The sequence below is a fragment of the Rissa tridactyla genome, chromosome Z (assembly GCF_028500815.1).
Source record: "Rissa tridactyla isolate bRisTri1 chromosome Z, bRisTri1.patW.cur.20221130, whole genome shotgun sequence".
Classification (NCBI taxonomy): Eukaryota; Metazoa; Chordata; class Aves; order Charadriiformes; family Laridae; genus Rissa; species Rissa tridactyla.
In genome coordinates, this window is record NC_071497.1 from 16,853,065 (window position 1) to 16,873,650 (window position 20,586).

At 45.3% G+C, this 20,586-nt stretch overlaps 3 protein-coding genes across 10 annotated transcripts in view; 1 reads left to right on the forward strand and 2 right to left on the reverse strand.

The window, feature by feature from the left end:
• ELP1 (elongator acetyltransferase complex subunit 1) overlaps positions 1-3,675 on the forward strand; it is a 31,433-nt gene extending 27,758 nt beyond the window's left edge. The window contains exons 33-36 of the mRNA XM_054186026.1: positions 821-948; positions 1,344-1,498; positions 2,524-2,602; positions 3,536-3,675. Of these exons, the coding sequence (XP_054042001.1) occupies positions 821-948; positions 1,344-1,498; positions 2,524-2,602; positions 3,536-3,603 (430 nt within the window). The 3' untranslated portion in view covers positions 3,604-3,675. The remainder of the gene's footprint in view (positions 1-820; positions 949-1,343; positions 1,499-2,523; positions 2,603-3,535) is intronic.
• A 2,265-nt stretch (positions 3,676-5,940) lies between these two features.
• ACTL7B (actin like 7B) lies at positions 5,941-8,529 on the reverse strand. The gene has a single exon (XM_054186043.1). The coding sequence runs from the start codon at positions 7,239-7,241 to the stop codon at positions 6,138-6,140; it is 1,104 nt and encodes a 367-aa protein (XP_054042018.1). The 5' UTR covers positions 7,242-8,529; the 3' UTR covers positions 5,941-6,137.
• A 417-nt stretch (positions 8,530-8,946) lies between these two features.
• Positions 8,947-20,506, reverse strand: APTX (aprataxin). 8 transcript variants are annotated; one of them, XM_054186042.1, is made up of 9 exons: positions 20,351-20,404; positions 19,257-19,314; positions 18,769-18,905; positions 17,776-17,822; positions 15,028-15,357; positions 13,476-13,535; positions 10,507-10,733; positions 9,605-9,708; positions 8,947-9,303 (listed from the first exon to the last, which is right to left on the reverse strand). In XM_054186042.1, exons 3-9 carry the CDS (start codon positions 18,896-18,898, stop codon positions 9,149-9,151), a joined length of 1,053 nt encoding a protein of 350 aa, XP_054042017.1. In that variant the 5' UTR covers positions 18,899-18,905; positions 19,257-19,314; positions 20,351-20,404; the 3' UTR covers positions 8,947-9,148. The 8 variants fall into 8 exon arrangements, with proteins under 8 accessions (XP_054042017.1, XP_054042014.1, XP_054042016.1 ...); XM_054186039.1 differs by having other exon boundaries at positions 19,257-19,345; positions 20,351-20,366; XM_054186041.1 differs by lacking the exon at positions 20,351-20,404 and adding an exon at positions 19,965-20,106.
• Between the last annotated feature and the right edge of the window lie 80 nt (positions 20,507-20,586).

Sequence of the window (20,586 nt, forward strand, 5' to 3'; positions counted from 1 at the left end):
GGAAGCTTGACAGAATATGCGCAGAGCTCCTCAAACATTAACAGCTTGCATGTGTGGCTTGTGCTTTGTCCTAGGTTTTGCACTTGATGGGTGGGGGTTGCTGATAAATCTCATACCAATGTCTTCCCACAGTGGGCGTCTGTGTTTCTTTTGAGTGCTCTCAAGAATGTGAGCTGCATTATGGGGTGGGGTGCATTAGAGGCCAGTGTAGTCTGTGGGACTGCTTCTGAATTCCCTAGCTGAAACGTGGAAAAATACAGCTGTGGGAAAAGTGTGGACTTTTTGTGCCCCAGTTGAAGAGAATGCAACCTTAGCGTTCAGCATACATGTGTCAGAGTGAGCTGATCATTTGTGGACATTATGCAATTAGTACTGGCCTGTGATTAGAAGTTGGTTTCCTGTCATAGTACAAAGGAGCTGAGCTGTATTAAGCAGAAATGAAATTGTGCGCAGGCATCACAGATCGTGGCACCAAATTGTTTTAAATGGAGCTCAGATTTGCCTGATAGTGACTGCTGACAGACAGTTTACCCTATTTTGTGCTTAGATGCTTTAACCTTGCTGGAACACAGAGCAGTCCTTTCTGTAGTAAAGAAGCAGACCAACTACTGACTTGTGTTTCAGACCACTAAGCATATTGGTTGGGTAGCATTGAAAACATTCACGCAAAGGTACATAAGCTTACATGCAGTCCCTTCTAACTGGAGAGAGTAAGGACTTAAGTAACACGTTTCATGCCCACTGTTGATGTTCCTTCAGACTTACCCTCTTACAGCTAATCCTGTTGTGCACACTGTAACTAAGCATCCTCCTTTTCCAGGCGGTCCTCAAAGAACCGGCGGAAGGCTGAGCGCAAGAGATACAGCTTGAAGGAGGGGAGTCCTTTTGAAGATATGGCCCTTCTGGAAGTCCTGGGAGAAAACGTTCGTGCTGTTGAGACTGTGAAGGGTACGGCACTTGATGATCTTAATGCACTCTGCAGCTTCTGAGGACAGCTGAGGCAGTGTGCCCCTTCTTGTTCTTAATGAGTGTGATGGCGAGAGATGGTCCATAAGACCATCCGTGTTGGACCTGATTTAGTTCATCTGCCTCTGAGCCTGGAAAAACATGTAATAATGTGAGCTTTCCGCATTTGAAGTTTGGGAGCAGAGAAGTGAGACCTTGTCAGTTCTGTGAGAGACTTGTCTCACATTTGTGCTCAGGTACTGTGTGGGCTGAGTAGGGACAGAACCAGTTCTCAATTGCTGCTCCCCTTCCTGTGCCCTGTTAGCAGAGAAATAGAGCTGCTTACTTAGCATACCTGCATTAATTGCTCTTGCTTGTGCTTCTGTTCTCTCCTGCAGGAGACATACACATCCTTCTGAAGCAGCTTGTGCTGTTTGGTTATGATGAGCAAGCTGGGGTGCTGCAACAAGTCCTAGAAGAGGTTTTGCAGTTGATGGAGACCTCGATCCCAGAAATCTGGACTCCAGACCTGCAGCAGAGCTCTGTCAGCTCGGTCTGTGCCCACCCACAATACCCATCATGCCTGACATACAATATCAAGTATTTAGCAGTGTTTTGCATTCACCAGCAAAGAGTGCAGAATCCTTTTGCTTTGCAGATCTGTTTTTTTTTTCTGTAGAGGCAAAATAGATACTCTGCAGTACCTACCAAGTCAGTACACTCTAGGTGTGTACAACAGGTATAGCCCACTGTTTCCCTTGCACTGAATGCCACATTGGACAGGATGAGGTCTCATAAAGCTTGTGTTACCTTGTCCTAGTGGTGACTTCTTTTCGTAAGCTCTATCTTAAGCAATTTGTAAAACATAGGAACGTTGTTTTCTCTTTTAGGCCTGACAGTTGAAGTGTTAGCATAGCTTATATGTACTGGAGTAGTGTTGTCCAACCTGGTGTTGTGAAGTGAAATGCTAGCAGACTGGTCAATTTAGTCTGGACCAGTATATGATAAGGAATATATTGCAAAAAGAAGGGTTATGTCAGGCTTCTGTTTCCTTTACACAGTATAAGGAGATCACTAGCACTGCACTTAGTTCCCTTCCAGAGTAAAAGTCTTTATTTCTAATAAGTAGTTTCTGAGCACTGATGGTGAACACAAGATATTCCCCAGTATCGTCTCCTTAACTACTGATTAGCAAGACTCTAAGGAGAAATTAAAACTGTTCTATATGATGGGGAGCTGAGACTCTCAAATTAACTTTAAATATTGCTGTCGCTGTAATGAAATTAGTCCTGCTAAGTCGTGACACTTACACTGCTGTCAAAAAGTAGGTGCTGGGATAATGGTTCTGTGTCCTGAGAAGCTGTCCGAAAGCAGTTCCCTCTTTCTGCCTCTGTGTTAATTTATTCTGAGGCATTGCTGGGCTTTGGTCACATATTCCTGGTCGCTTTGTACTGTGAGGTCTCCTGCAGGCAGTGCCTTCTGATTTTGGATACTAACAGCAGAGTTTCCTTTGTAGGTATCCCTGCTCTTAGCCTTGCTTTGTGCAGGTTGGAACATGGGTATTGCTTCTTCATACAGGTCCTGGGACCCAATTCAACTGCAAACAGCATTATGGCTGCCTATCAGCAGAAGAGGATGATAAAGCCTGTTGTACAAGGTTAGTTGAAGCTGTGAGTGGGTGTGAAATGTCAGTGAGGTCAGCAGGGTTTGAGGCTCTCGAAGCATTGCTACTTGCCAACAGTTGTAGCATTTATGCAGTTGTAGGAGTTTCTTGCTTTTCGTTATGGTGTACCCTCCCTCCTTGTGGCAAGTGAGAAACCTTAATAAGGTTTTATTTGCTCTGAAGTCCTGTGCTAAAAGGACTGTCTGAATTGTACTCCTGGCTTCCTGTCTGTGTAGTGTCTGTCTGTTGTGAGGGAATTGGCAGTCTGAGTTCTTAGAGAATGTGTTAGATAATTCTGCTTGTAACTTACCAGCTGAATTTTTCTATTGGCTTTGTCAGCCAGGCCAGGCTCTTGGCCAGGCCAGGCTACAGTCTGTTGTGGTGCTTTGCCATCTTGAAATCCTTGCAGCTAATACAAACTTAGGGCTGAGAGACATAGCAAGTGCTGGTCCCATCTCCCCTCTGTTTTCCCTCTTCCCCACTAGTCCTGGAATTGCCTGGAGAAATATTTTAATGAACCTCTAGATGCAACGTGCCTATTGCCACTTGCCAGGACTGGCTCCGTAGAAAACCTTGTGCCTCTTGTTCGCACTTAACAGATACAGCTAGCTGTTGTGTGTGATGTCCCAGCTATTGGTGTATGAACGGGGTTTTGCTCTCTGACATTGATTGTTGCCTCCTCATTTTGAACGGTAACGCATAATGGTGAGGGGCTTGATTTGCCCCAGAGCTTGATTTCTGTAAGCAGTTCTGCTGGGGGCACTCTTCTGAGTAGGCTGGTGATCAGTCACTAAAAGGAAATGCTGTGTGTCAGAGACTTCTCAGTGTCTTTTGGTAGAAAGAAAAGCAAGTAAGTAGTTGACAGCTCCTGAAGAAACCATATTGCTGTTACGCTTGGTTCTGACACTTGTCCTGTTTGCCTTTCAGATCCAGAATTACTTGTGGCACCAAAACTCAATAAAAATCTACAGTGGAAACTGCATCTTCTCCAATAACTAAAATCCAAGGCATCCCAGTGGACTCTGAACTGTAACTTTTCATGTAATCTCATTACATCTTTACAGAAACCATTGTTGTCCTGGTGTTTCTGATACACCATTCTTAGGGCTGTTGCAAGTGAAGGGTCCCTCCACCTGATGCAGCTGTGACTGTGACCTGATATGGCATTGTGCTAACGAGGACAGACACTGATATCCCATTGCAGAGGTGGGACGTGAGGTTGGGGAGTAACAGGATCTGCAGCTGTGGATGCTGCTGGTTGAATCCAACATCTCCCACCACTGTTCCCTCCCTTCTGGATGAAGCAACCCCACCAGTGTTGGATGGGCTATTTTCTCTGCCATCACTCCCTCCCGTGGATGGTACATGCCATGATGACAGGTCACATTTTAAGGTGTTGAGCCTGGTTTAGAGATCTCACCAGTAAGTCTATACCAATAGGAAATTCATGCTAAATTGCTAAACAAATTAGTTGTGTTTTCTCTGTTGAAGCTGGATGTTGGTAATACCAGATTTTCACCAGAATTGCTTTGTTACATCGGAGAGAACCGTGAAGTACCAACAGCCAGTTGTGCCCTAAAGCGTGTCCATTCGCACCAGGGAGATCTTGGGTAGAGGGAAACTTAAATAAAAGCAGGGGGGAAGGGGTGGGGGGTGTCAGTGTCACACACTGCTGAGTAATACTACACTAATCTCAGTTTAAAGATCACCTAATGCTGCCGTATAACACTGGCAGATCAGGAGCTGTACCCTGATTGTGCTGTGTGCTATTGCAGAACTGTTTCAGCTGGAAACTGATCAAATCTCATACCTGAGAATTAGGTTTTACCCCAGAATACTTCTGCAATCTGACTCAAGAAGTAACAGTGGTAGACTTGGGAGCAGAGGGAGGGGACAAGCTCTGGAGGCGAGGCTGGAAACCCTTTTCAGTGGTTGCAGCCCCTTTCTCCCTCCGTTAATTTTGGCCTGGCAGCTGCTGTGTCCAATGCAAGCCATTTCAGTTAGGTGCTGTGGAAAAATGCCAGCACAAACAAGGCACTTCCTGTCTGTTGGAGGTCTCTAATGACACAGCAGTGGGCTTGTGCTCTCACTGCACAGCATTAGCATGTGTCTAGTGCTACGGATCGTCATTTTTGTCGTGCAAAAACTCCATGGTACTGGGATGGCCTGGTGGGCTTGCACTGTATGTGCTGTGCAGGCTTGGGGTTGTTGGAGTGAAGTGGGGTGAAACAATCCTTTATCAGTGTTGCATGAAGCATTGGAGTGGTCTTATTTCCAGCTGTTCTGAGTTACATGGCCCATTCTGGGTGGCGTGGGGATGGCTTAAGCCTGTTGTCAAGTGCTGTGACTATCCTGGAAAGATATTCTCCAAGAGTAGGGTCTTGAGATGGCAAAACACATGAAAGGCTGCACAGGGTGGGAGTGTTTTACTGGATCTGGGTCTTCCAAATGGTAGCAGAACATAGTCCAAGGTGAAATACAGAAGCCATCTCTCGTATCTGGAGAAAGGGGTGATGAGGGAGTCTAATCCTCTCCAGGGTATGGAGGGCTCTGGCCCTGCAACTGGAATGCAACACTGGCACCACTAATTCCTGACATTCCTAAATCTGATGCCAGGAAATGCTGATGCCTTGTGCAGCCTAACCTATAGTCTAGAAAGAGATTCCCTCTTTAAAAAAATCCAAGAAAGGGTAGAACTACTGGTGGCTTACTGAGGATTCATGCTTGTGCCTAAACACAACAGTTCCTTTATGTATATGGGTTCTTCTCTTTTCAAAGCTGAAGACCTCTGGTCTTAGGCATATTTTCCTGTTCTTTCTCAGGGCAAAACCACTTTTAAGTCTGCCGCCCCAGTGGAAGGCCAGTTTTCTAAATCATTCATATGGTAAATTCATCACTGAACTCCATTGTCTTCCCCTACCCCTCTCCCTCCTGAGTGAACTTTGACTAAGGAGCAGTAGAGCTGGAAGCAGCACCTGGTGTCCCCAGCGTCAAGGGGGAATGTCCTGCCTCCTGCTTCCTCCTTCTGCAGGTGCTGAACCTTGGCTTCTTTTCAGCAGCCGCCAGGACTCTGCTTTCCCTTGATTTCTACTAGGATGTTCTTCTGCTTTCTTAGTGGTGGATGTCATCTTGAAATATATTCTGCCTTAGCTGCTGTCTTTACAGACGTGTTGAATTTCCTCTTCGGAGTTCTGTGGAGGCTCGTACAAACATGCAGTTATCAGGAACTGAAGTAAGCCATTAATACAGAAATAGGGAGTTAACTTAAGGAATGTCCCAATTTCTGAGCAAATGTGGCTGTGTGGAAGCCTGCTTTTCTCATTAGAGTAGAAGTTTGTCACCTGTCTGCTGTCTAGCTTTATTAAATACAAAATACAAAAGAAAAGAACTATTTCAGGCACACAATATCACAAAAGTAACAGCTCCAGCAGAAATCTGAGTTACAGCATGGGGGAGAAGGGGTGTGCTCTTGAATTGATTCAGGTACCCTTTGTCAACACTGGTCATTCTAAGGAACACCATGTCATCCTCAGAAGCACTTCTTAAAAATGCAGGAGGGACCATGTTCTTCATATTCACTGCTGTAAACCCAGAGCTCCTGGAAAGAGTGGAGTGAGGCCAGAATAGACCCACCAATCCACACAGAAGACTTTCTTTGAGGGGACGCAGCTATGATGAGGTTGTCACTGGGGCACATCCTGGCCAGTTCCATCTGGAAGCGGTCAGCAAAGCCCTCCATCATAGTACTGCCCCCACACAGCAGGATATTTCTCAGCATTTTTTTGTTGATGTCACCATCACATTTCTGGAGGCAGGCAAGTGTCAGCTGCAAAAGCCCTGGCTGCTGTGAGCCAAGTAAGGCTGGTTTGAAGAGCACTTCAGCACAAAGGAATCTCTCCTTGCCTACAGTGACAAGGTGTCGATCCGGCAGCTCATAATTCATTTGTTGGCTTTGAACGGGCAAACTCAAGTCCTTTCTAAGGTTCAGAGAAGTGTAACAACACTTCTCTTTGAGATCTTGTATGATGTTTAGCTGGTGTTCTGTGAACACGTTTCCAGACTCATTTAGTAACTTCATGAGGTAACGTGTGATGTCCAAGCCAGCATAATCTACTTTCCTGGTGATGCTACGTATAACATAACCTTCATAGACAGGAACAACATGTGAAGCACCATGGCCACTTTCCACCACGAGAGCTGAGGTTTTTCCATAAGAGTACATGGATAAACAGGACTGGTAGGCAGTGTGGATGGCAGGCACGTGAAGTCCTTCAAACATCATCTCAGCATATCTCTCCTTGTCAGCAGTGGTACACAGGGGAGGCACTGACACCAGAACAGCATGGTCCTCTGGCTGAATCTTCATCTCCCTCTGGAAAATAAACTCCAAAGTATCTTGGACACAGTTCCAGTCCACGACTACGCCATGTCTTATTGGGCTGATGAGTGTTAAGGGTACGCTGCTGTTCTGAAGGTCTCTTCCAATAAAGGTTTCTTTTTGATTGCGCCCAGCCTCACCCATGGGCTTACCAACTGTAGATGAAACAATGTGGGAAGGACACGGGTCCCCTCCAAAGCCACACTTGAAGTAACCTGTGCCAATGTCTACGACTACCGCTTTAGTTCCCTTCATGGCCTGGAGGCTGCCCTTGGTCACAGGTATGTGGCTGTTCCTTGTAGGCTTCAAACAGCTCGCACACGCTGCTGCCGTTCTTGCAGACCTTTCCTGAACAGCTGTGACTTCATTTGGTGAGGCTGGACGTGCTTCTCAGTAGCATTGCCCTGCCACCACTCCACCTGGGGCCAGCGCAAGCAGCAGACCTGTGCCTGGAGCCCTGGTGGCAGTGGTTCTACTGATGCCAGTGGCTTATGACATCATACGTAGGCCTGCCCCTCAGGAACCAGTGCTCCGATGCAAGTGTGCAACCATCATGACTTAGACAGTTGTGTGCCATTTTTGTGTAGATGGATTGCAGGTCTTTGTTCTTCTCTTTGACCTGCTCTGAGAGGTTCCCCAGATGCCATGAGCCGTGGGGCATAAACAGTGCGTTTAACTGCAACGCCATGTGGCTTTCCTTTCTGGCCTGCCTCTGCCACGTGAGGAAGAGCACGGTTCTCCACCATTTGCCATTGCTGTTGGTCCAGAATAGTTCCTGTTGCTAAGGTCTAGCACTGCTGTACTGCTGGGGCCAAGTGAAGCCCTAGTTTAACTGTCAAGAGTGAATCCCTAGACTGGATGGGCTTTTCTCATTGTTTTGTTTTTTTTTTAAGTTTTGCTTTCTAAATTAAGGCATAATATTACTAGTGTCAGCAAAATCCAAAATGTGACTGGTGTTTGAATTCAGGCCACAGCCAAACCCTCACCCTTCCTGTCCCCCATTCCACTATAGGAATGTCTTTGTTCTTTTCCAGCAGCAACAGGCCACTAATCACCCCACCAGTGTATAGTAACACGCTGCTGCATAGAGGCATGGAAGGACACCCTCTCCCCACAGAATACGTTATCAAGAGTTACACAGCATTTTCCTAGGATAAAAGCTCTGTGTGCTCTTTTACTGAAAGCCGTTTCACCCAGAGGGCACATTAGTTAACAACCAAAGCTGGGCTTAGGATGAGACGGAACCCTACAAACCAGTTCTGGACCCAGAAACAGGTTTTTATTACTACCACTCTGCTGCCTATCTGGGAGTTCACATCTTGATGACCATCAAATGATAGCAGCTCACCAAAATCCTGATGTGGAGAAACAAAGCAGCATTAAACCACACAATTTCTGTACCAGCCTCAACATAGGCACCCAAGCAACAGCCAACCTTGATAGTTCATTGCCCTGGAGAACAGTAGAGCTGGTCATTGCATAGTATACATGTGGTTTTATATACACTAAAAAATCATTAAATACATTCTTGTACATGACAGAGCTAGGCTGTCCCTCTTAGAGCCTGTGCAGCAACTACCCTGGCAGCCTGGCGGGGGGCAATGCCCGCTCCACAGCCACGGGGATGTTCAGCAGCACTCAGTGTTCAACCATGCTGTGGCACAGCAAAGGGGGGACGCTGCAGATGATTGATGCTCCTTCCCATACACTCGCAGTACATTCCTTCGACAGTTTTGCTGTCAGCCACACCAGCCTCTGCAACGTTACCACTTAAGAGAAACTTCAGAGAAAGACCCCTAAATCATTGTTTCTTTCCTTTTTCAGTAGAAACCTATACCTGCACTCAATGCCTCAGCTTCTGAATTAAAATAAATCCTTTCATCCAAAAAACCACTTCTTCCAAACTTCAGTTCGTGTACAGATTAGTGTGGTAGTACCACAACAAAGCTGCAAACACACCTTCAATTTCACAAGTCACTTTATTTTGTTGTGGGTTTGTGGGTGTTTTTTTGTCTAACCTATTACAAAGTTAATACACTTCTTTTTGCCACATTACATTTGTCATTCCAGTTAACAAAAAAACCTCCATGTCCGCTAACATTTCAAGGTCTTTGTTTTAGCCTGAAATCTGAAGACAGGTTGTCAGATGATTTTTTGCAAAGTCATTTTGGCCAGTGTCTCCTGAGATGTTCCTTTAACTGTGGGATAGTGGACAGCTGCTGTTTGCAGCGATGGCACCTGAGGGGCAACGTGAGAAGTTCGGAGACATGATCTTTCACCATCACTTTTCCCTTGCTTCTTACCATTTCTATCACATCTGAAAAAAAGTACAAGATGAGAGGTATTGGGACCATGTAGCATCATGAAACACATGACACTGCAGAAACTCTGCACGCTGCTTCGTATGTACAGCATGTCATCACTGCATTCTAATTCAAAGCAGTCACAAAACTCAGTTGACTTTTACTTAGTGCTATTCTCCAATATCTGAAATTACATAAAACCTTCCACTTACTACAATAGAATTTACAGCTTACACATTTGTTTGGAAAAAAAGCCCAAAGCCAGAAGCCACGAGCAGGATTATGTTATGAAATGTAATCTTTTCAAATCATTACCTTCAGAGTTTAAGAAGTAGTCTGTAGTAAAAGAGTTCCAGTGCTTTTTGGTTTTCAGGGCCGGAGAATCAAAATCCTGGCTGATTACGTGCAAATGTAGCTGACTGAAATATATTAGGTAGGTAAGAGAGAAGAACAATGTTAATGCTTGAGGTTCTTTTGCAGTAGCATCAGTTGCAGACATGGTTCAGCAGAGTCGGACTGCCAGCCTTATGGGTCAGTCCTACCACGTCTGACCCGCAGTCCTGTGACAGAAGAAACCCAGTCTGTTTGGGAAGCCCTGTCTCATGCCAAGCGTTTCACTTAAACAGTCAAGGTCACTACTCTACACTACTCACTATTCCTGCTAGTTTCCAAAAAGGCAGAGGCAGTGGTTTTAATGAACCAAAGGTTTAAACTTCACAGAGTACGTGAATGGGACTTGACCAGTGACTTAAAGCTTCATCCAAGAACTGGAGAACACCTTAGGAACATTGACTGCAATACCCACAGGCATTTGGACGCTGCAAAATCTGGGCTTACTTACACACATGTCTCAAGTCCTTGCTCAGTATCAGGCAGGACCTGATGGGCTTAAGAGTCTGTCTCTGATGCCAGATCGGTGCCCCAGGAGGGGGAAGGCCCTAGCTCCTGGCCTTTGGCAGCATCATCTCTTTCGCTGGGACTGGACCACAAGTGTTCTGTAGCCCCAGCTGCAGAGCTCTGCTAGGGGAACCCAACAGGCATCTCCCATCGGACCCATCGGCACGTACGCAGCAGTGTGTACGCAAGTGAACCCAAAGCACTTGGATACCAAAATTTCTGGTAGCATTCAGGAGTATTAGTTGTTCTTTAGCAATGCCAGGTCACATTACAGGTTTGGAAGAACACAGTCTCCACCTGATGACTCATCTAGGTCTTACCTCATACTGGGGATAGCATGGTAACCCAGTCTGAACTCCAGACTCTCTCTGTCAGGGCACTGTTCGGTCATTTTTTGCCCAACTGCGTGCATGTGTTCCAGGAGTTCAAGATGGTCCCTGGTGAGTGACTTCAGGCTTGAAATGGGGTCCCATGGTAAGACAAGCCAGTGGTAACGTGCTTTAGGATATTTATCCTTGATGACTACAGTCTTTTCATCTTTGTAAACCTTGCAAAACAAATAACTAGATTATTTACTGATTGAAAGTTAAATATTTTATTCCTATAAACACTGTATTTAGTGTATTTTGAGATGTTAACCACATACGTATCCCATTGTGGTTGCAGAAGTCTCTGAATACACATATCTGGAAAAAAGCCAGGAAAGATTACTAGACAGGGAGAAATATCAAGCAGCAGAGCATTGCACTCAAAGGAGGACTTTTGCTGGAATGAAGTTGGTCCAGGATATGCATCCTCTTCCATACCACACACCAGGCAGCTACAGAGAGATGTTCCTGCATCCCTCTTCATATACTTTAAGGAAAAAGCTTTCTATTCTTATATAGCAATAAGTTAACCATTGCTACAGGTGGATATGAACTCTCTTGAAAATCACCTGGACTCAGATACCCGTGAAGTCTAGAGACTGCTTCCATCCGGCTACATTCAAGCTTTGCAGTCACTGAAACAAAATCACAGTACTGTGCTCAATATAGAGCATGTAGGAATGCACTGGACCGCCTCCTCCTTCGCAGATTTCTGGAGTGAAACACCAGTCTCAGAAGCGCTACAAATAGCATGCTCAGTGCTGCAGACCGCTGCCGGCATTACAAAGACAAAAACATTCAAGTCTGAGCTATTTCAGTTCATGCTACCCCAGTGCTACTTCGTAAGATCACTCACAAAAAGGAGAACAGACTCCTGTCTATTGTGCCCTTTTTCCCTCGTTTTTTTTTTTTTTTTGCCTTCTGCAACAATTTGATGCAGCTGATGCAGAGAAACAGTAGCAAAGCATGTGGAGAACAGGGGAGACAACCCGTCCCAGGCAATAGAAATCTGTCCAGTTATGAAGCAGAAACTGTGTGCTGTGTCTCTGGTCTCTTAGCAGCACATCTGTTGGAGAGAGATGGATGATGTCTTTGTCATCTTTGCTAATTATTCTCATGTGTTTATACACAGAGCTGATCAGTCTTGCTCTACAGGAAGGAAGATTAAAATTTTATCAGCATGCAAATCATACGACTGATTCAGCAGCAAGACTGGTTGACGCTGTCGTATTTTTATATACACACATTACTGTCTGCATATGCACCCAGTGGGAATGGCATCATGATCAAGTGTTTTCAGTAGAAAGACATATTGCCATTTATTTAATATTTTATTAAAATGCAAAGCTAGGAGTTCTGTTGTTTGTGTATTTAGTTCAGAACCACAACCAATAAAGCTAACACTGAGTCACAAAGTTTGTTCTAATCATTTGTGTTCTAACATTCAAAGAAAAGTTTTAAAACCAGCTTATTTTTTGGGTCAAGAAAGCAGTGTCTCGGCAAGTGCTATATGAAATTGTGCTTAAGGGGTGAAGATTAAGCTTCATGCTTAAAAAGAAAGCAAACACTTTCAATAGCTTTATTCAATAGCTTATTCAATAGTTTTATCATTCCCCATAGAAAGACTCATTTGAAACTGCTGGCATTTCCAGGAGAATGGGCATCCAGTTCTCCTGCAACTCTACGCAGCTCAACACTTTAAACTTGAATTATTAATAAATAAATTTAAAAAAAAAAAAATCAATCAAGAAATAGGAACCTTCTCATTAGTTATCAAGGGAACTATTTTTAGCCTGAAGGTGATCACCACCTGAAAGGGCCCAGTGAGGCTACGGAATCTTCACCATTGGAGATCATCTCAACTCAAATGGACAAAGGCTGGGTCAATCACACTGTGCAAGTGGTCAGACTGGGTGACCTCCAAAAATCTTTTCCAACTGAAATTACTCAGTGATTTCAAGAGCCAGGTATCACAGGTGTCTGTGATATCCGTCCCCTGAACACATACTCTTGCTGAGAAGTACCAAGGGAAAAACACATCTCTAATGTTAAGATGGACATGTAGCACCCAGCTGGCGAAAACCCAAGCTAAATGTACCCAAGCTTCAGGCCTTACTCTGCCAGACAGTGGAATATTGATGGAGAGCATTCTCCCTATTTTTAGAGTTGAGCTAAAAAGCTTATTTTTGAGAAAGAGTTGTCTGTATGTTTGCCATAACCTGAAAATAAAATGAAAGTAATTTCTATACGTGGATAGGGAAGACTCGCTCAGAGCTCTCTCAGAATACAATAACAAGAAAGTGTGTATACACTGCAGCCATAAAGGACATTTGTCAGATTTCTGCGTCTTGATTCTGACTTCCCCAAAAGCAGGCAGCAGACAACGAAAAAAGAGCTCAAGCAAAACCATTATGCAGCCACAGGGAAGCAGAGGGCGGGAGGTCCATCCGCAGAAGGCTAAAAGAAACCACCCAAAAAATTCCTGCTGGCACAAAGAAACAGGGTGGAGGAGGAGGAGGAGCCAGGGGTCACATCCTGTCAGCAGGCACAGAGGTGCTGAAGTTAAGAATTTGCTGGAAACCAGGAAACTGCGCCATGCTGCTGACAAACAGGAACCTCCATTTTTCCTGGGGGTTTCCCTGAGGAAACAAAGCAACTGCACTGCTTGCCTGCTCTCACAACAACCTACTTGAAATTTGTTGGCCAAATCTGAGAGTGTAGAGAGCTCAAAGATAATTAAGATAATGACATTCTGCAAAATAGTAGAGACTGGCAAATTAATGCTGATACAGAGAGAGATGCAAGTACAACTCAGCCCTTACACAGTACTCCAATGGTTAATCAGACCATTAAAGTAAACTGCAGAAGAAAGAAATAAATTAGACAGGAACTACTGTAAAGTACAAGACTGCAGCTCTCACCTGCATTTTTGGATCTTGCATGGAGCTCTTTAGACCCTGACTCCAGTGTCCTAAATGTTCCTAAAGCACAGAAGAAAAAAAATAATTTTGTAAGAGAATTAAGAATCCAAGTATATATTTTAAAGCATTCAGTTAAGTACTTTAATACTTTCATACTTTCAGCTGAATGACAGCTGAATTATTTCCTTTCTATAAATGCCAACACACCTGCTCTAACTGCCCCCACAAAGCTACTTTTGAAAACTTTTAAGAAGATACTGTTAAGATTCAAAGTTTAGTCCTTCAAATGTTGGAAATTTAACAACAGAGAGCTCTGTTTGAATTTAATAATTTGCACGCACGTGCTATAGCACAGTCCTTGATTACTATTGATGACAGATTACTTTACTAAAAGAGCCTCTGCTTAATGGATCACAAGGGCCAAAGGAAGTATAAGGATCTCCATTAACAGTCCTACCACATGCTGCTCTGCACAGAACAAAGAAGTGGTTGCGGTGTGTGGCCTTACTCTTAGGTGTACTTATTTTTTGATGTAGTGCAAGGAGCTGCTTGTACAGAAAACAAGAAAGGAACAGGAAGATCAAGCCAGCACCAGCAGATGTCTCATAACTTGATCTCTGAACACCTAATAGAAGGTGCCTTGAGTGCACTTTTTTCAAAATAGATATTGTTTTATCTGTTCGGATCATTTTACAGGCATCATCAATCATGATCTTCATCATATTCTTATAGAGAAAGTTGTTGAAACATTATTATAGTGCTGACAAGAAACAGCGTGAATCAGCTTGTCTCCCTGCTCATACCATGACAAATCTTGCCCTAATACAACTACCCTGAGTTCACAAGTGAAATAAATGGTCAACCCCCTACAACCTGGGACTGAAATTTTGTCCTGAGGGGTTTAATTTCTGTGCCTTCTCCTCCAGCAACTGCACTGTTATAATTCCAGATGCACGAAGTAGTCTTTTATTTTGTCCACGTCAGCAGGGCTAAAAATTCCCTTTCAAAAGATTTTGCCTGGTAACATTCATTAATGTAAACATGGCTCTACCATAAGGAGTGACCACAGCAGGAAAGAAAAAAAAAGGCAATTAAAAGAAAAATAATAAAGAGAGAGGGTCAAGTTGTTCTGTTCTTTGTGTATAACCTTTTAGATAACCACTGCTCTATTTGTAACACAGCAGATTACATCTCAAGAGCTCGTACAGTATCCTTGTGTGACTCCAGCTAAACTGAGCTCACGTGGACTGTCCTTCTAGCAGAAACTGCAACAGGAAGCAGAGATTAAATCCTCACTCACTACAAGCAAGCCCCTTCACACACACTGACCATCCAGCTCAGGTTATAATAGGTCCCAGGTAACTTTCTCAGGACCTGGGTGATGTCAGGAGCAGAGTCTTTGCCTCAGAGCAGGTCAGCTCACACGATCTGAGGATCTGTGTTCACCTGAGATGCTTCCCCAACAGTAGTATCCACAAAAGTACAAGACCAAAGCCCTGATGGAAGAGAACGCCAGGAGAAAGAGCACAAGTACTAATATCAATACACTTGCCTTTTTGCTTGAAGTTCCTCCGTGTGGAGATATGCTGGTATTGCTTAGTTTGGGATTTGCAGAACTGCCTTGTCTATCTGCCACCTCCATCTTCATTGTTTTCCTGGGCACAAGCTCTACATCATCATTCTCACTGGAGTCCTCACATGGCGTCTTGTTGGTTTGTATCTTCTCTTCTGCTTCTGTAACAGTTTTCCCCAACTCTTCAGCAAATTGCACCGTGTAGGGGTAAAGTTTATTCACAACATGCAGAACTTGGCCTGGCTTCATTTTCACCTCTTCACCTTTGCCAATATTCACAAGATCAACACTAGTTGGGTTGACTCCTATCTTTGGTAGGGAGAAAAAGGAAAAAAAACAGCAAACTATGTTGTAACTGGAACTGCCAACTACTGCTCCGTTGTCCTGGACTATACTGTGCACTTTGTATTCACTGCATCCCCACACCGACCCACCCTAGAGGACCAGGGAAGTCCAATGCTGAAGACACCTCTGAGGCCCAGTCTTCCAATCACAGCTGTCAGCACACAACCCTAAGGGGCACGGTGTCACAGGGACCCGACAGTTCTGTAGCAGCTGTCTACAGAGTTACAGCTAGACCTACGCCACACTTTGCTCAAAAAAATTAACAACCTATTAAACAACTGTTAAAATAATCACAGCCTTAGTAAGAATTATTTCTGAACCCCCTGAAATTATTTCAGTACAGTCATATTCAGAAAGTTTTCTGTTTTCAAATTATTTTTACTTTTTCTTTCCTCTCCTTTTTACTACATTTTTTTTTCTGGTTCTGCCAAATGCTGCCCCATCAACACATTTGCCTTCAAATACATAAGCACACTCTTCTGGCTCATTTCAAAAGAGAATGGAGTTCAGGCTCACAACTGCTGGCTAACCAGCCACAGCCCACTGCTAATACTCCCTCCAGTGTAGGAAAAAAAAAAAAAAAAAATAAATCAGGAAAAAAGTCTCTCTGAGCCCCCAGAGGAGTCCACTACTCTGGCCACTGATCCACAGGATCAGCTCCTTGTTCCTTTTTTTTTTTTTTCTTTCCCAAGCCAAATGTGATAAACCTTCTCCAACCCATGGAAGACCATGTTCAAATATGGTGACAACACTTACCTGTTGCTTCAAGAAAGGCTAAACCTCTCAACCTCTCCATCCACCTCAGCTTGTGCAAAGTATATACCAGTCTATCTGTATTTTAATACTCTTATTTTCATTTTGCACCTTACACTTTCACAAAAACAAATCTGTTACTTACTCTGTTCTAGCAGAAAATGAGGACAGTAAGGTCAAATTTTTACCTGCCTCTCTCATGGCATCAGTTTACAGCTTTATGCAGCTCTAAAATAATTTTCCCCTCAAACAAGAGTTTTAAAGACTGAGAAGTTACCTGAAGTTTAGCTGATAATTGAAAAGCAATATATTTTCCTCTGTCTCAGGCATAACTGGTAACACAAAGTTACCAGTGGTGTGGGCAACCCACAGTGACTGCTTCAGAGACAGATTTTGCCTGATCGTGAGGGTGACCCTAGGGAAATTAGGAGTCTTCGACTTCGGCAAAATGCTTTTCGTTAATGTTTATGCATGAAACAAGCTTTAGGAAACCAGATCTTCCCTATGACTGATAAACTCGGTCACAGAATGTTTCTTCAGCTTTGTCACTGCGATACCTGCCTGCTTCACAAGATGGTACTGTGCCTCTCATCACTTGGTATTCACTGCGATGAAGCACCTGCCTAATTCCAGACAGTATCTCTTCCGTCTACAGTTCCACGGTTTCACTCAGGTCAAGTACACTTCACATCTTCTGGGCCAACACACTATCAAAAAACTGATCACTGGAACTCCGTGCTACATACAATTCACCTGGGAAGCAGCTCTAGAGCAGGCAGTGAAAACATGCTAGCACCCACCGCCAGAAAATATTCCCAGCCCTGAGGTTCCAGTAACAGTATTCAAATTGTGGCTAAGGCTGACTTCTGTGAAAAACTGATCTTTGCTGGATTCACCAGATACTGGTGGGGTCCCTGTGCTTACTGAGCTCTGGAGGTGTTTTGATGGAAGACTTTGCTCCTCAGTAGGCACAACACATTGATGTGTTGTCCACACATGCTGATACTGCAGGCGCACATACATGCCCCAGCACTGGAAGCCAGAGAATTTTCCCTTCATATTGTCTCGGGGATATTGGTTCTCATAAGTATGAGAGAGTAGGCCTACATCCATCCAGTTTGAAACATGAGAATGCCTTCAGTGCTGTCTCACATCCCATCCCTTCACAGAGGTGACCTCTGGCTGTATCAGCCATCAAAACAGAAACCTTCCACAACTGCCCAGTCCTATTAACACAAGAACCAATTTGACCTCAAATGAAGGGCTGCCTCAGCTTTAGAAGTTTAAGGCTCAGGAAGCAGATCAGCAAGTTTAGGGGAAGAACTCCAGAATCTCCCAAATGTACCCCCTGGAAGAACAGGTTGAAGATTCACAGCAGCATTCCCTGATGCTACCAGTCTGGCTGTCTGAGACTGGAGCCTATCTGGAAGGTATAGTGTGGTCTTTCCATTGAGGTACCTACAAAAAAAAAAGACAGAACCCTTCCAAGAACCGCTCACTATGCTGTCCTTGGTCATAAAACAGCTTCAGGCCCTTGAGATGTGGTGAACAGAATCATCACTTGTGGCATTTGTGGAGTTTAAGCACTACAACCACCCCATTAAGTATCAGAAATATTTAAAAACATACCTGCTTAACTGTGACATACCCCTTGTTACAGTCTGCTTTTAACTGAACTGTAAAGAAAGAACAAAGCATCACAAAACAGTGTAAATGCAAAGGCCAGAACTCTGCTAAACCACCCCTTGTAGAAAACACTCATGTATTTTAACATCTTCTGCCTTCTGAAACTGATCGCTGCGAACGTAGGCAAAGAATACTTCTGCCTCATCCTGCTTCAAGGCCCACAGGCAAAACAAAACTAACCCATACACTGAGTCACACCTGAGTATTTCAAATCATGGATCAGCAGAATTACTGCAGAATAAAGGTGAAATCTGTGGAAGTTTTCTACGTGTTTTTGCTATTCTTACCATCCCTCTGTGACAACAAGGCACGGAGCAGGACTGTGTCCAGAAGGAAGAAACGTAGGGCAGGGAAGATGTGAAGGGGAGTATTTTATAAATCACGGGTATGTTTATATATTCTCCTAGCACATCTATAAAATAACAAGTCATACTGAAAATCAGCTGGTGGAAGACAAGGGACATGAAGTGCCACTCATAAAGCAAGAGTGCAGACAGTGGAAAATGACTGCAGGCCTGGGGACTCAATGTTAAGGTTCAATGCCTTAGTTTATGAAGCTGAACTTCCTGTTATTAGGTGTCTCCTCTGATCTTTTAGGACCCAGAGATCTTCATAAGTGCTTATAAGCTTGATGACTTAAGAATTAGGCAATACTATGAACCATGCAGAGAAAGGTGACCATAAGCCAGTGACTGCAGAAGTAAGCCTAAGGAAAGCCTGCTTAGACTTCAAGCAAAACCCATGATTTCCCACTTAGATCCTGCTCGAAGCAGGCTTAAGAATTAGGCCAAAGCATTGGTCCATTAGCTTCACTGTAATTTAACCAAAGAGAAGAATGATTTTACTGATGAATGTGAGTGCTGTACTGGTATCTCACACTCTTCACAAGGTTGGTTGCTGTTGCATGTAGAAAGCAGGACTTGAGCTAAACCTTACCTTGCTGCCGTGAACACTTCTTATCTGTTATCCCAGTCTCTGGGCCACGCCCAATTACCACTGCTTCCAAGTGTGGCAGTTTCATTCGCTGACTGCATTTCTCTTTCCCCACAAGCCAGCACACACGCATCACTGTCCTATAGAGCAAAACAAACGGCATGTTACTAACACGCAGCTTCCCGATGGGTCACCTTCCTGTGCAGTGGGGTCCAGGAATTACGCTGCCATCTCATTCCTTAGCTGAGTCACTTCTGCCAACTGGGTTTGTGTTCCTCAAATTCAAGGCAACACACAGCATTAACACTAGCATAATCTAAGAGCAAGCTGCTGTCAAAAGGGCAATCCTATTTTCTTTCCTTCTACATGACTACACATTCTCACATCCACAGATCACATACAGAAAAAATCAATTAGATGGACAGTTCCATCTGACAGAAAAGCAGCCCCACAAAAGAAGCAATCAGAGTATATCTGAGAGATTAACTTACCAAAATAAAGTGGCAGAACACAGACAGGGCTAGACAGGGAGGTTCATGCAGCAACAGTCTGCAGATAGAGCATGCTATGAAACTGGACCCTCAAGTTTGGAATCACAGAATCGTAGAATTGTCTAGGTTGGAAGTGACCTTTGACATCCATCACATCCAACCATCAACCTAACACTGACAAAACCATCACTAAACCATGTCCCTAAGCAGCACATCTACCCGTCTTTTAAATACCTCCAGGGATAACGACTCCACCTCCTCTCTGCACAGCCTGTTTAAGTGTTTGGTAACCCTTTCAGTGTAGAAATTTTTCCTAATGTCCAATCTAAACCTCCCCTGGCACAACCTGAGGCCATTTCCTCTTGTCCTATCGCTTGTTACTTAGGAGAAGAGACCGACCCCTATCTCACTACAACTTCTTTTCACGTAGTTGTAGAGAGAAGTGTGCACCAATTTGACCCTGAACAGCAAAGATCTTGCACCCCCACACCCCTGCCCGGTGTTTGGTGCTAAGCACTCCTCCTCCCAACTCTGTAGTGAGCTTATCCTAGTGGAAAGCAACCCTCCGTCCCCACTACACCACCAGCACTGTCACACACTCCAAAACGTGGGACATGGGGTTGGCCTGCTGGCCAGGACAGGCCCCCTTCACCTCTCACTACACAACCCGCCTCGGGGAGCCGCCTTTACTCTCCGTGCACCAAGTACCTGGGCGGGGGTCTGCCACACAGTAACGGCCGCCGCAGACGCCAGGCAGCGCCCCGGGCCCCTCCCTGCCGCAGCTGCCGCCACCGCCGCTGTTACCGGCCCACCGCGCCTCAGGCCGTGAGGGGAGCCGGGCCCCGTCCCCATGGCAACGCCGCGCCCCGCCCTCACCGCGCCGCAGCCAATTGGCTGCCGCAGCGTGGCCCCCACGTGACCAGAAACCCGGCGCCCCGAGCCCGCGCGCCCTGCGGCTGGGCGCATGCGCGGTGGCGTGGCGCGGAGGCCGCCATCAAGCCTGCGCGGTAACGCCCTCTCCCCCCCCGCCCTCCTCCCGGCGGCGCTAGCCCCGCGGGCGGCGGAAAAGCGGCGAATGAGCCGCGGTGGCATACCCGCCCGCGGCTCGGTACCTCCCCTCAAGGAACGGTGCCGGCGGTAGGGCCTGCTCGGTACGCCCGCCCAGGGCCCGGCGCATGCGCAGTGCGGCGCGCGGCCCGTGCACGCCGGGAGCGGCGGTGGCGGCAGCGGGCGAGTTGGGCCGTGGAAGGGCGGCGGTGATTGGCCAGCCGCCTTCCGCCTCCCACCCCTATTGGCCGCCCGCCCTCCAGAGCGCGGCGGCTGGCGGGGG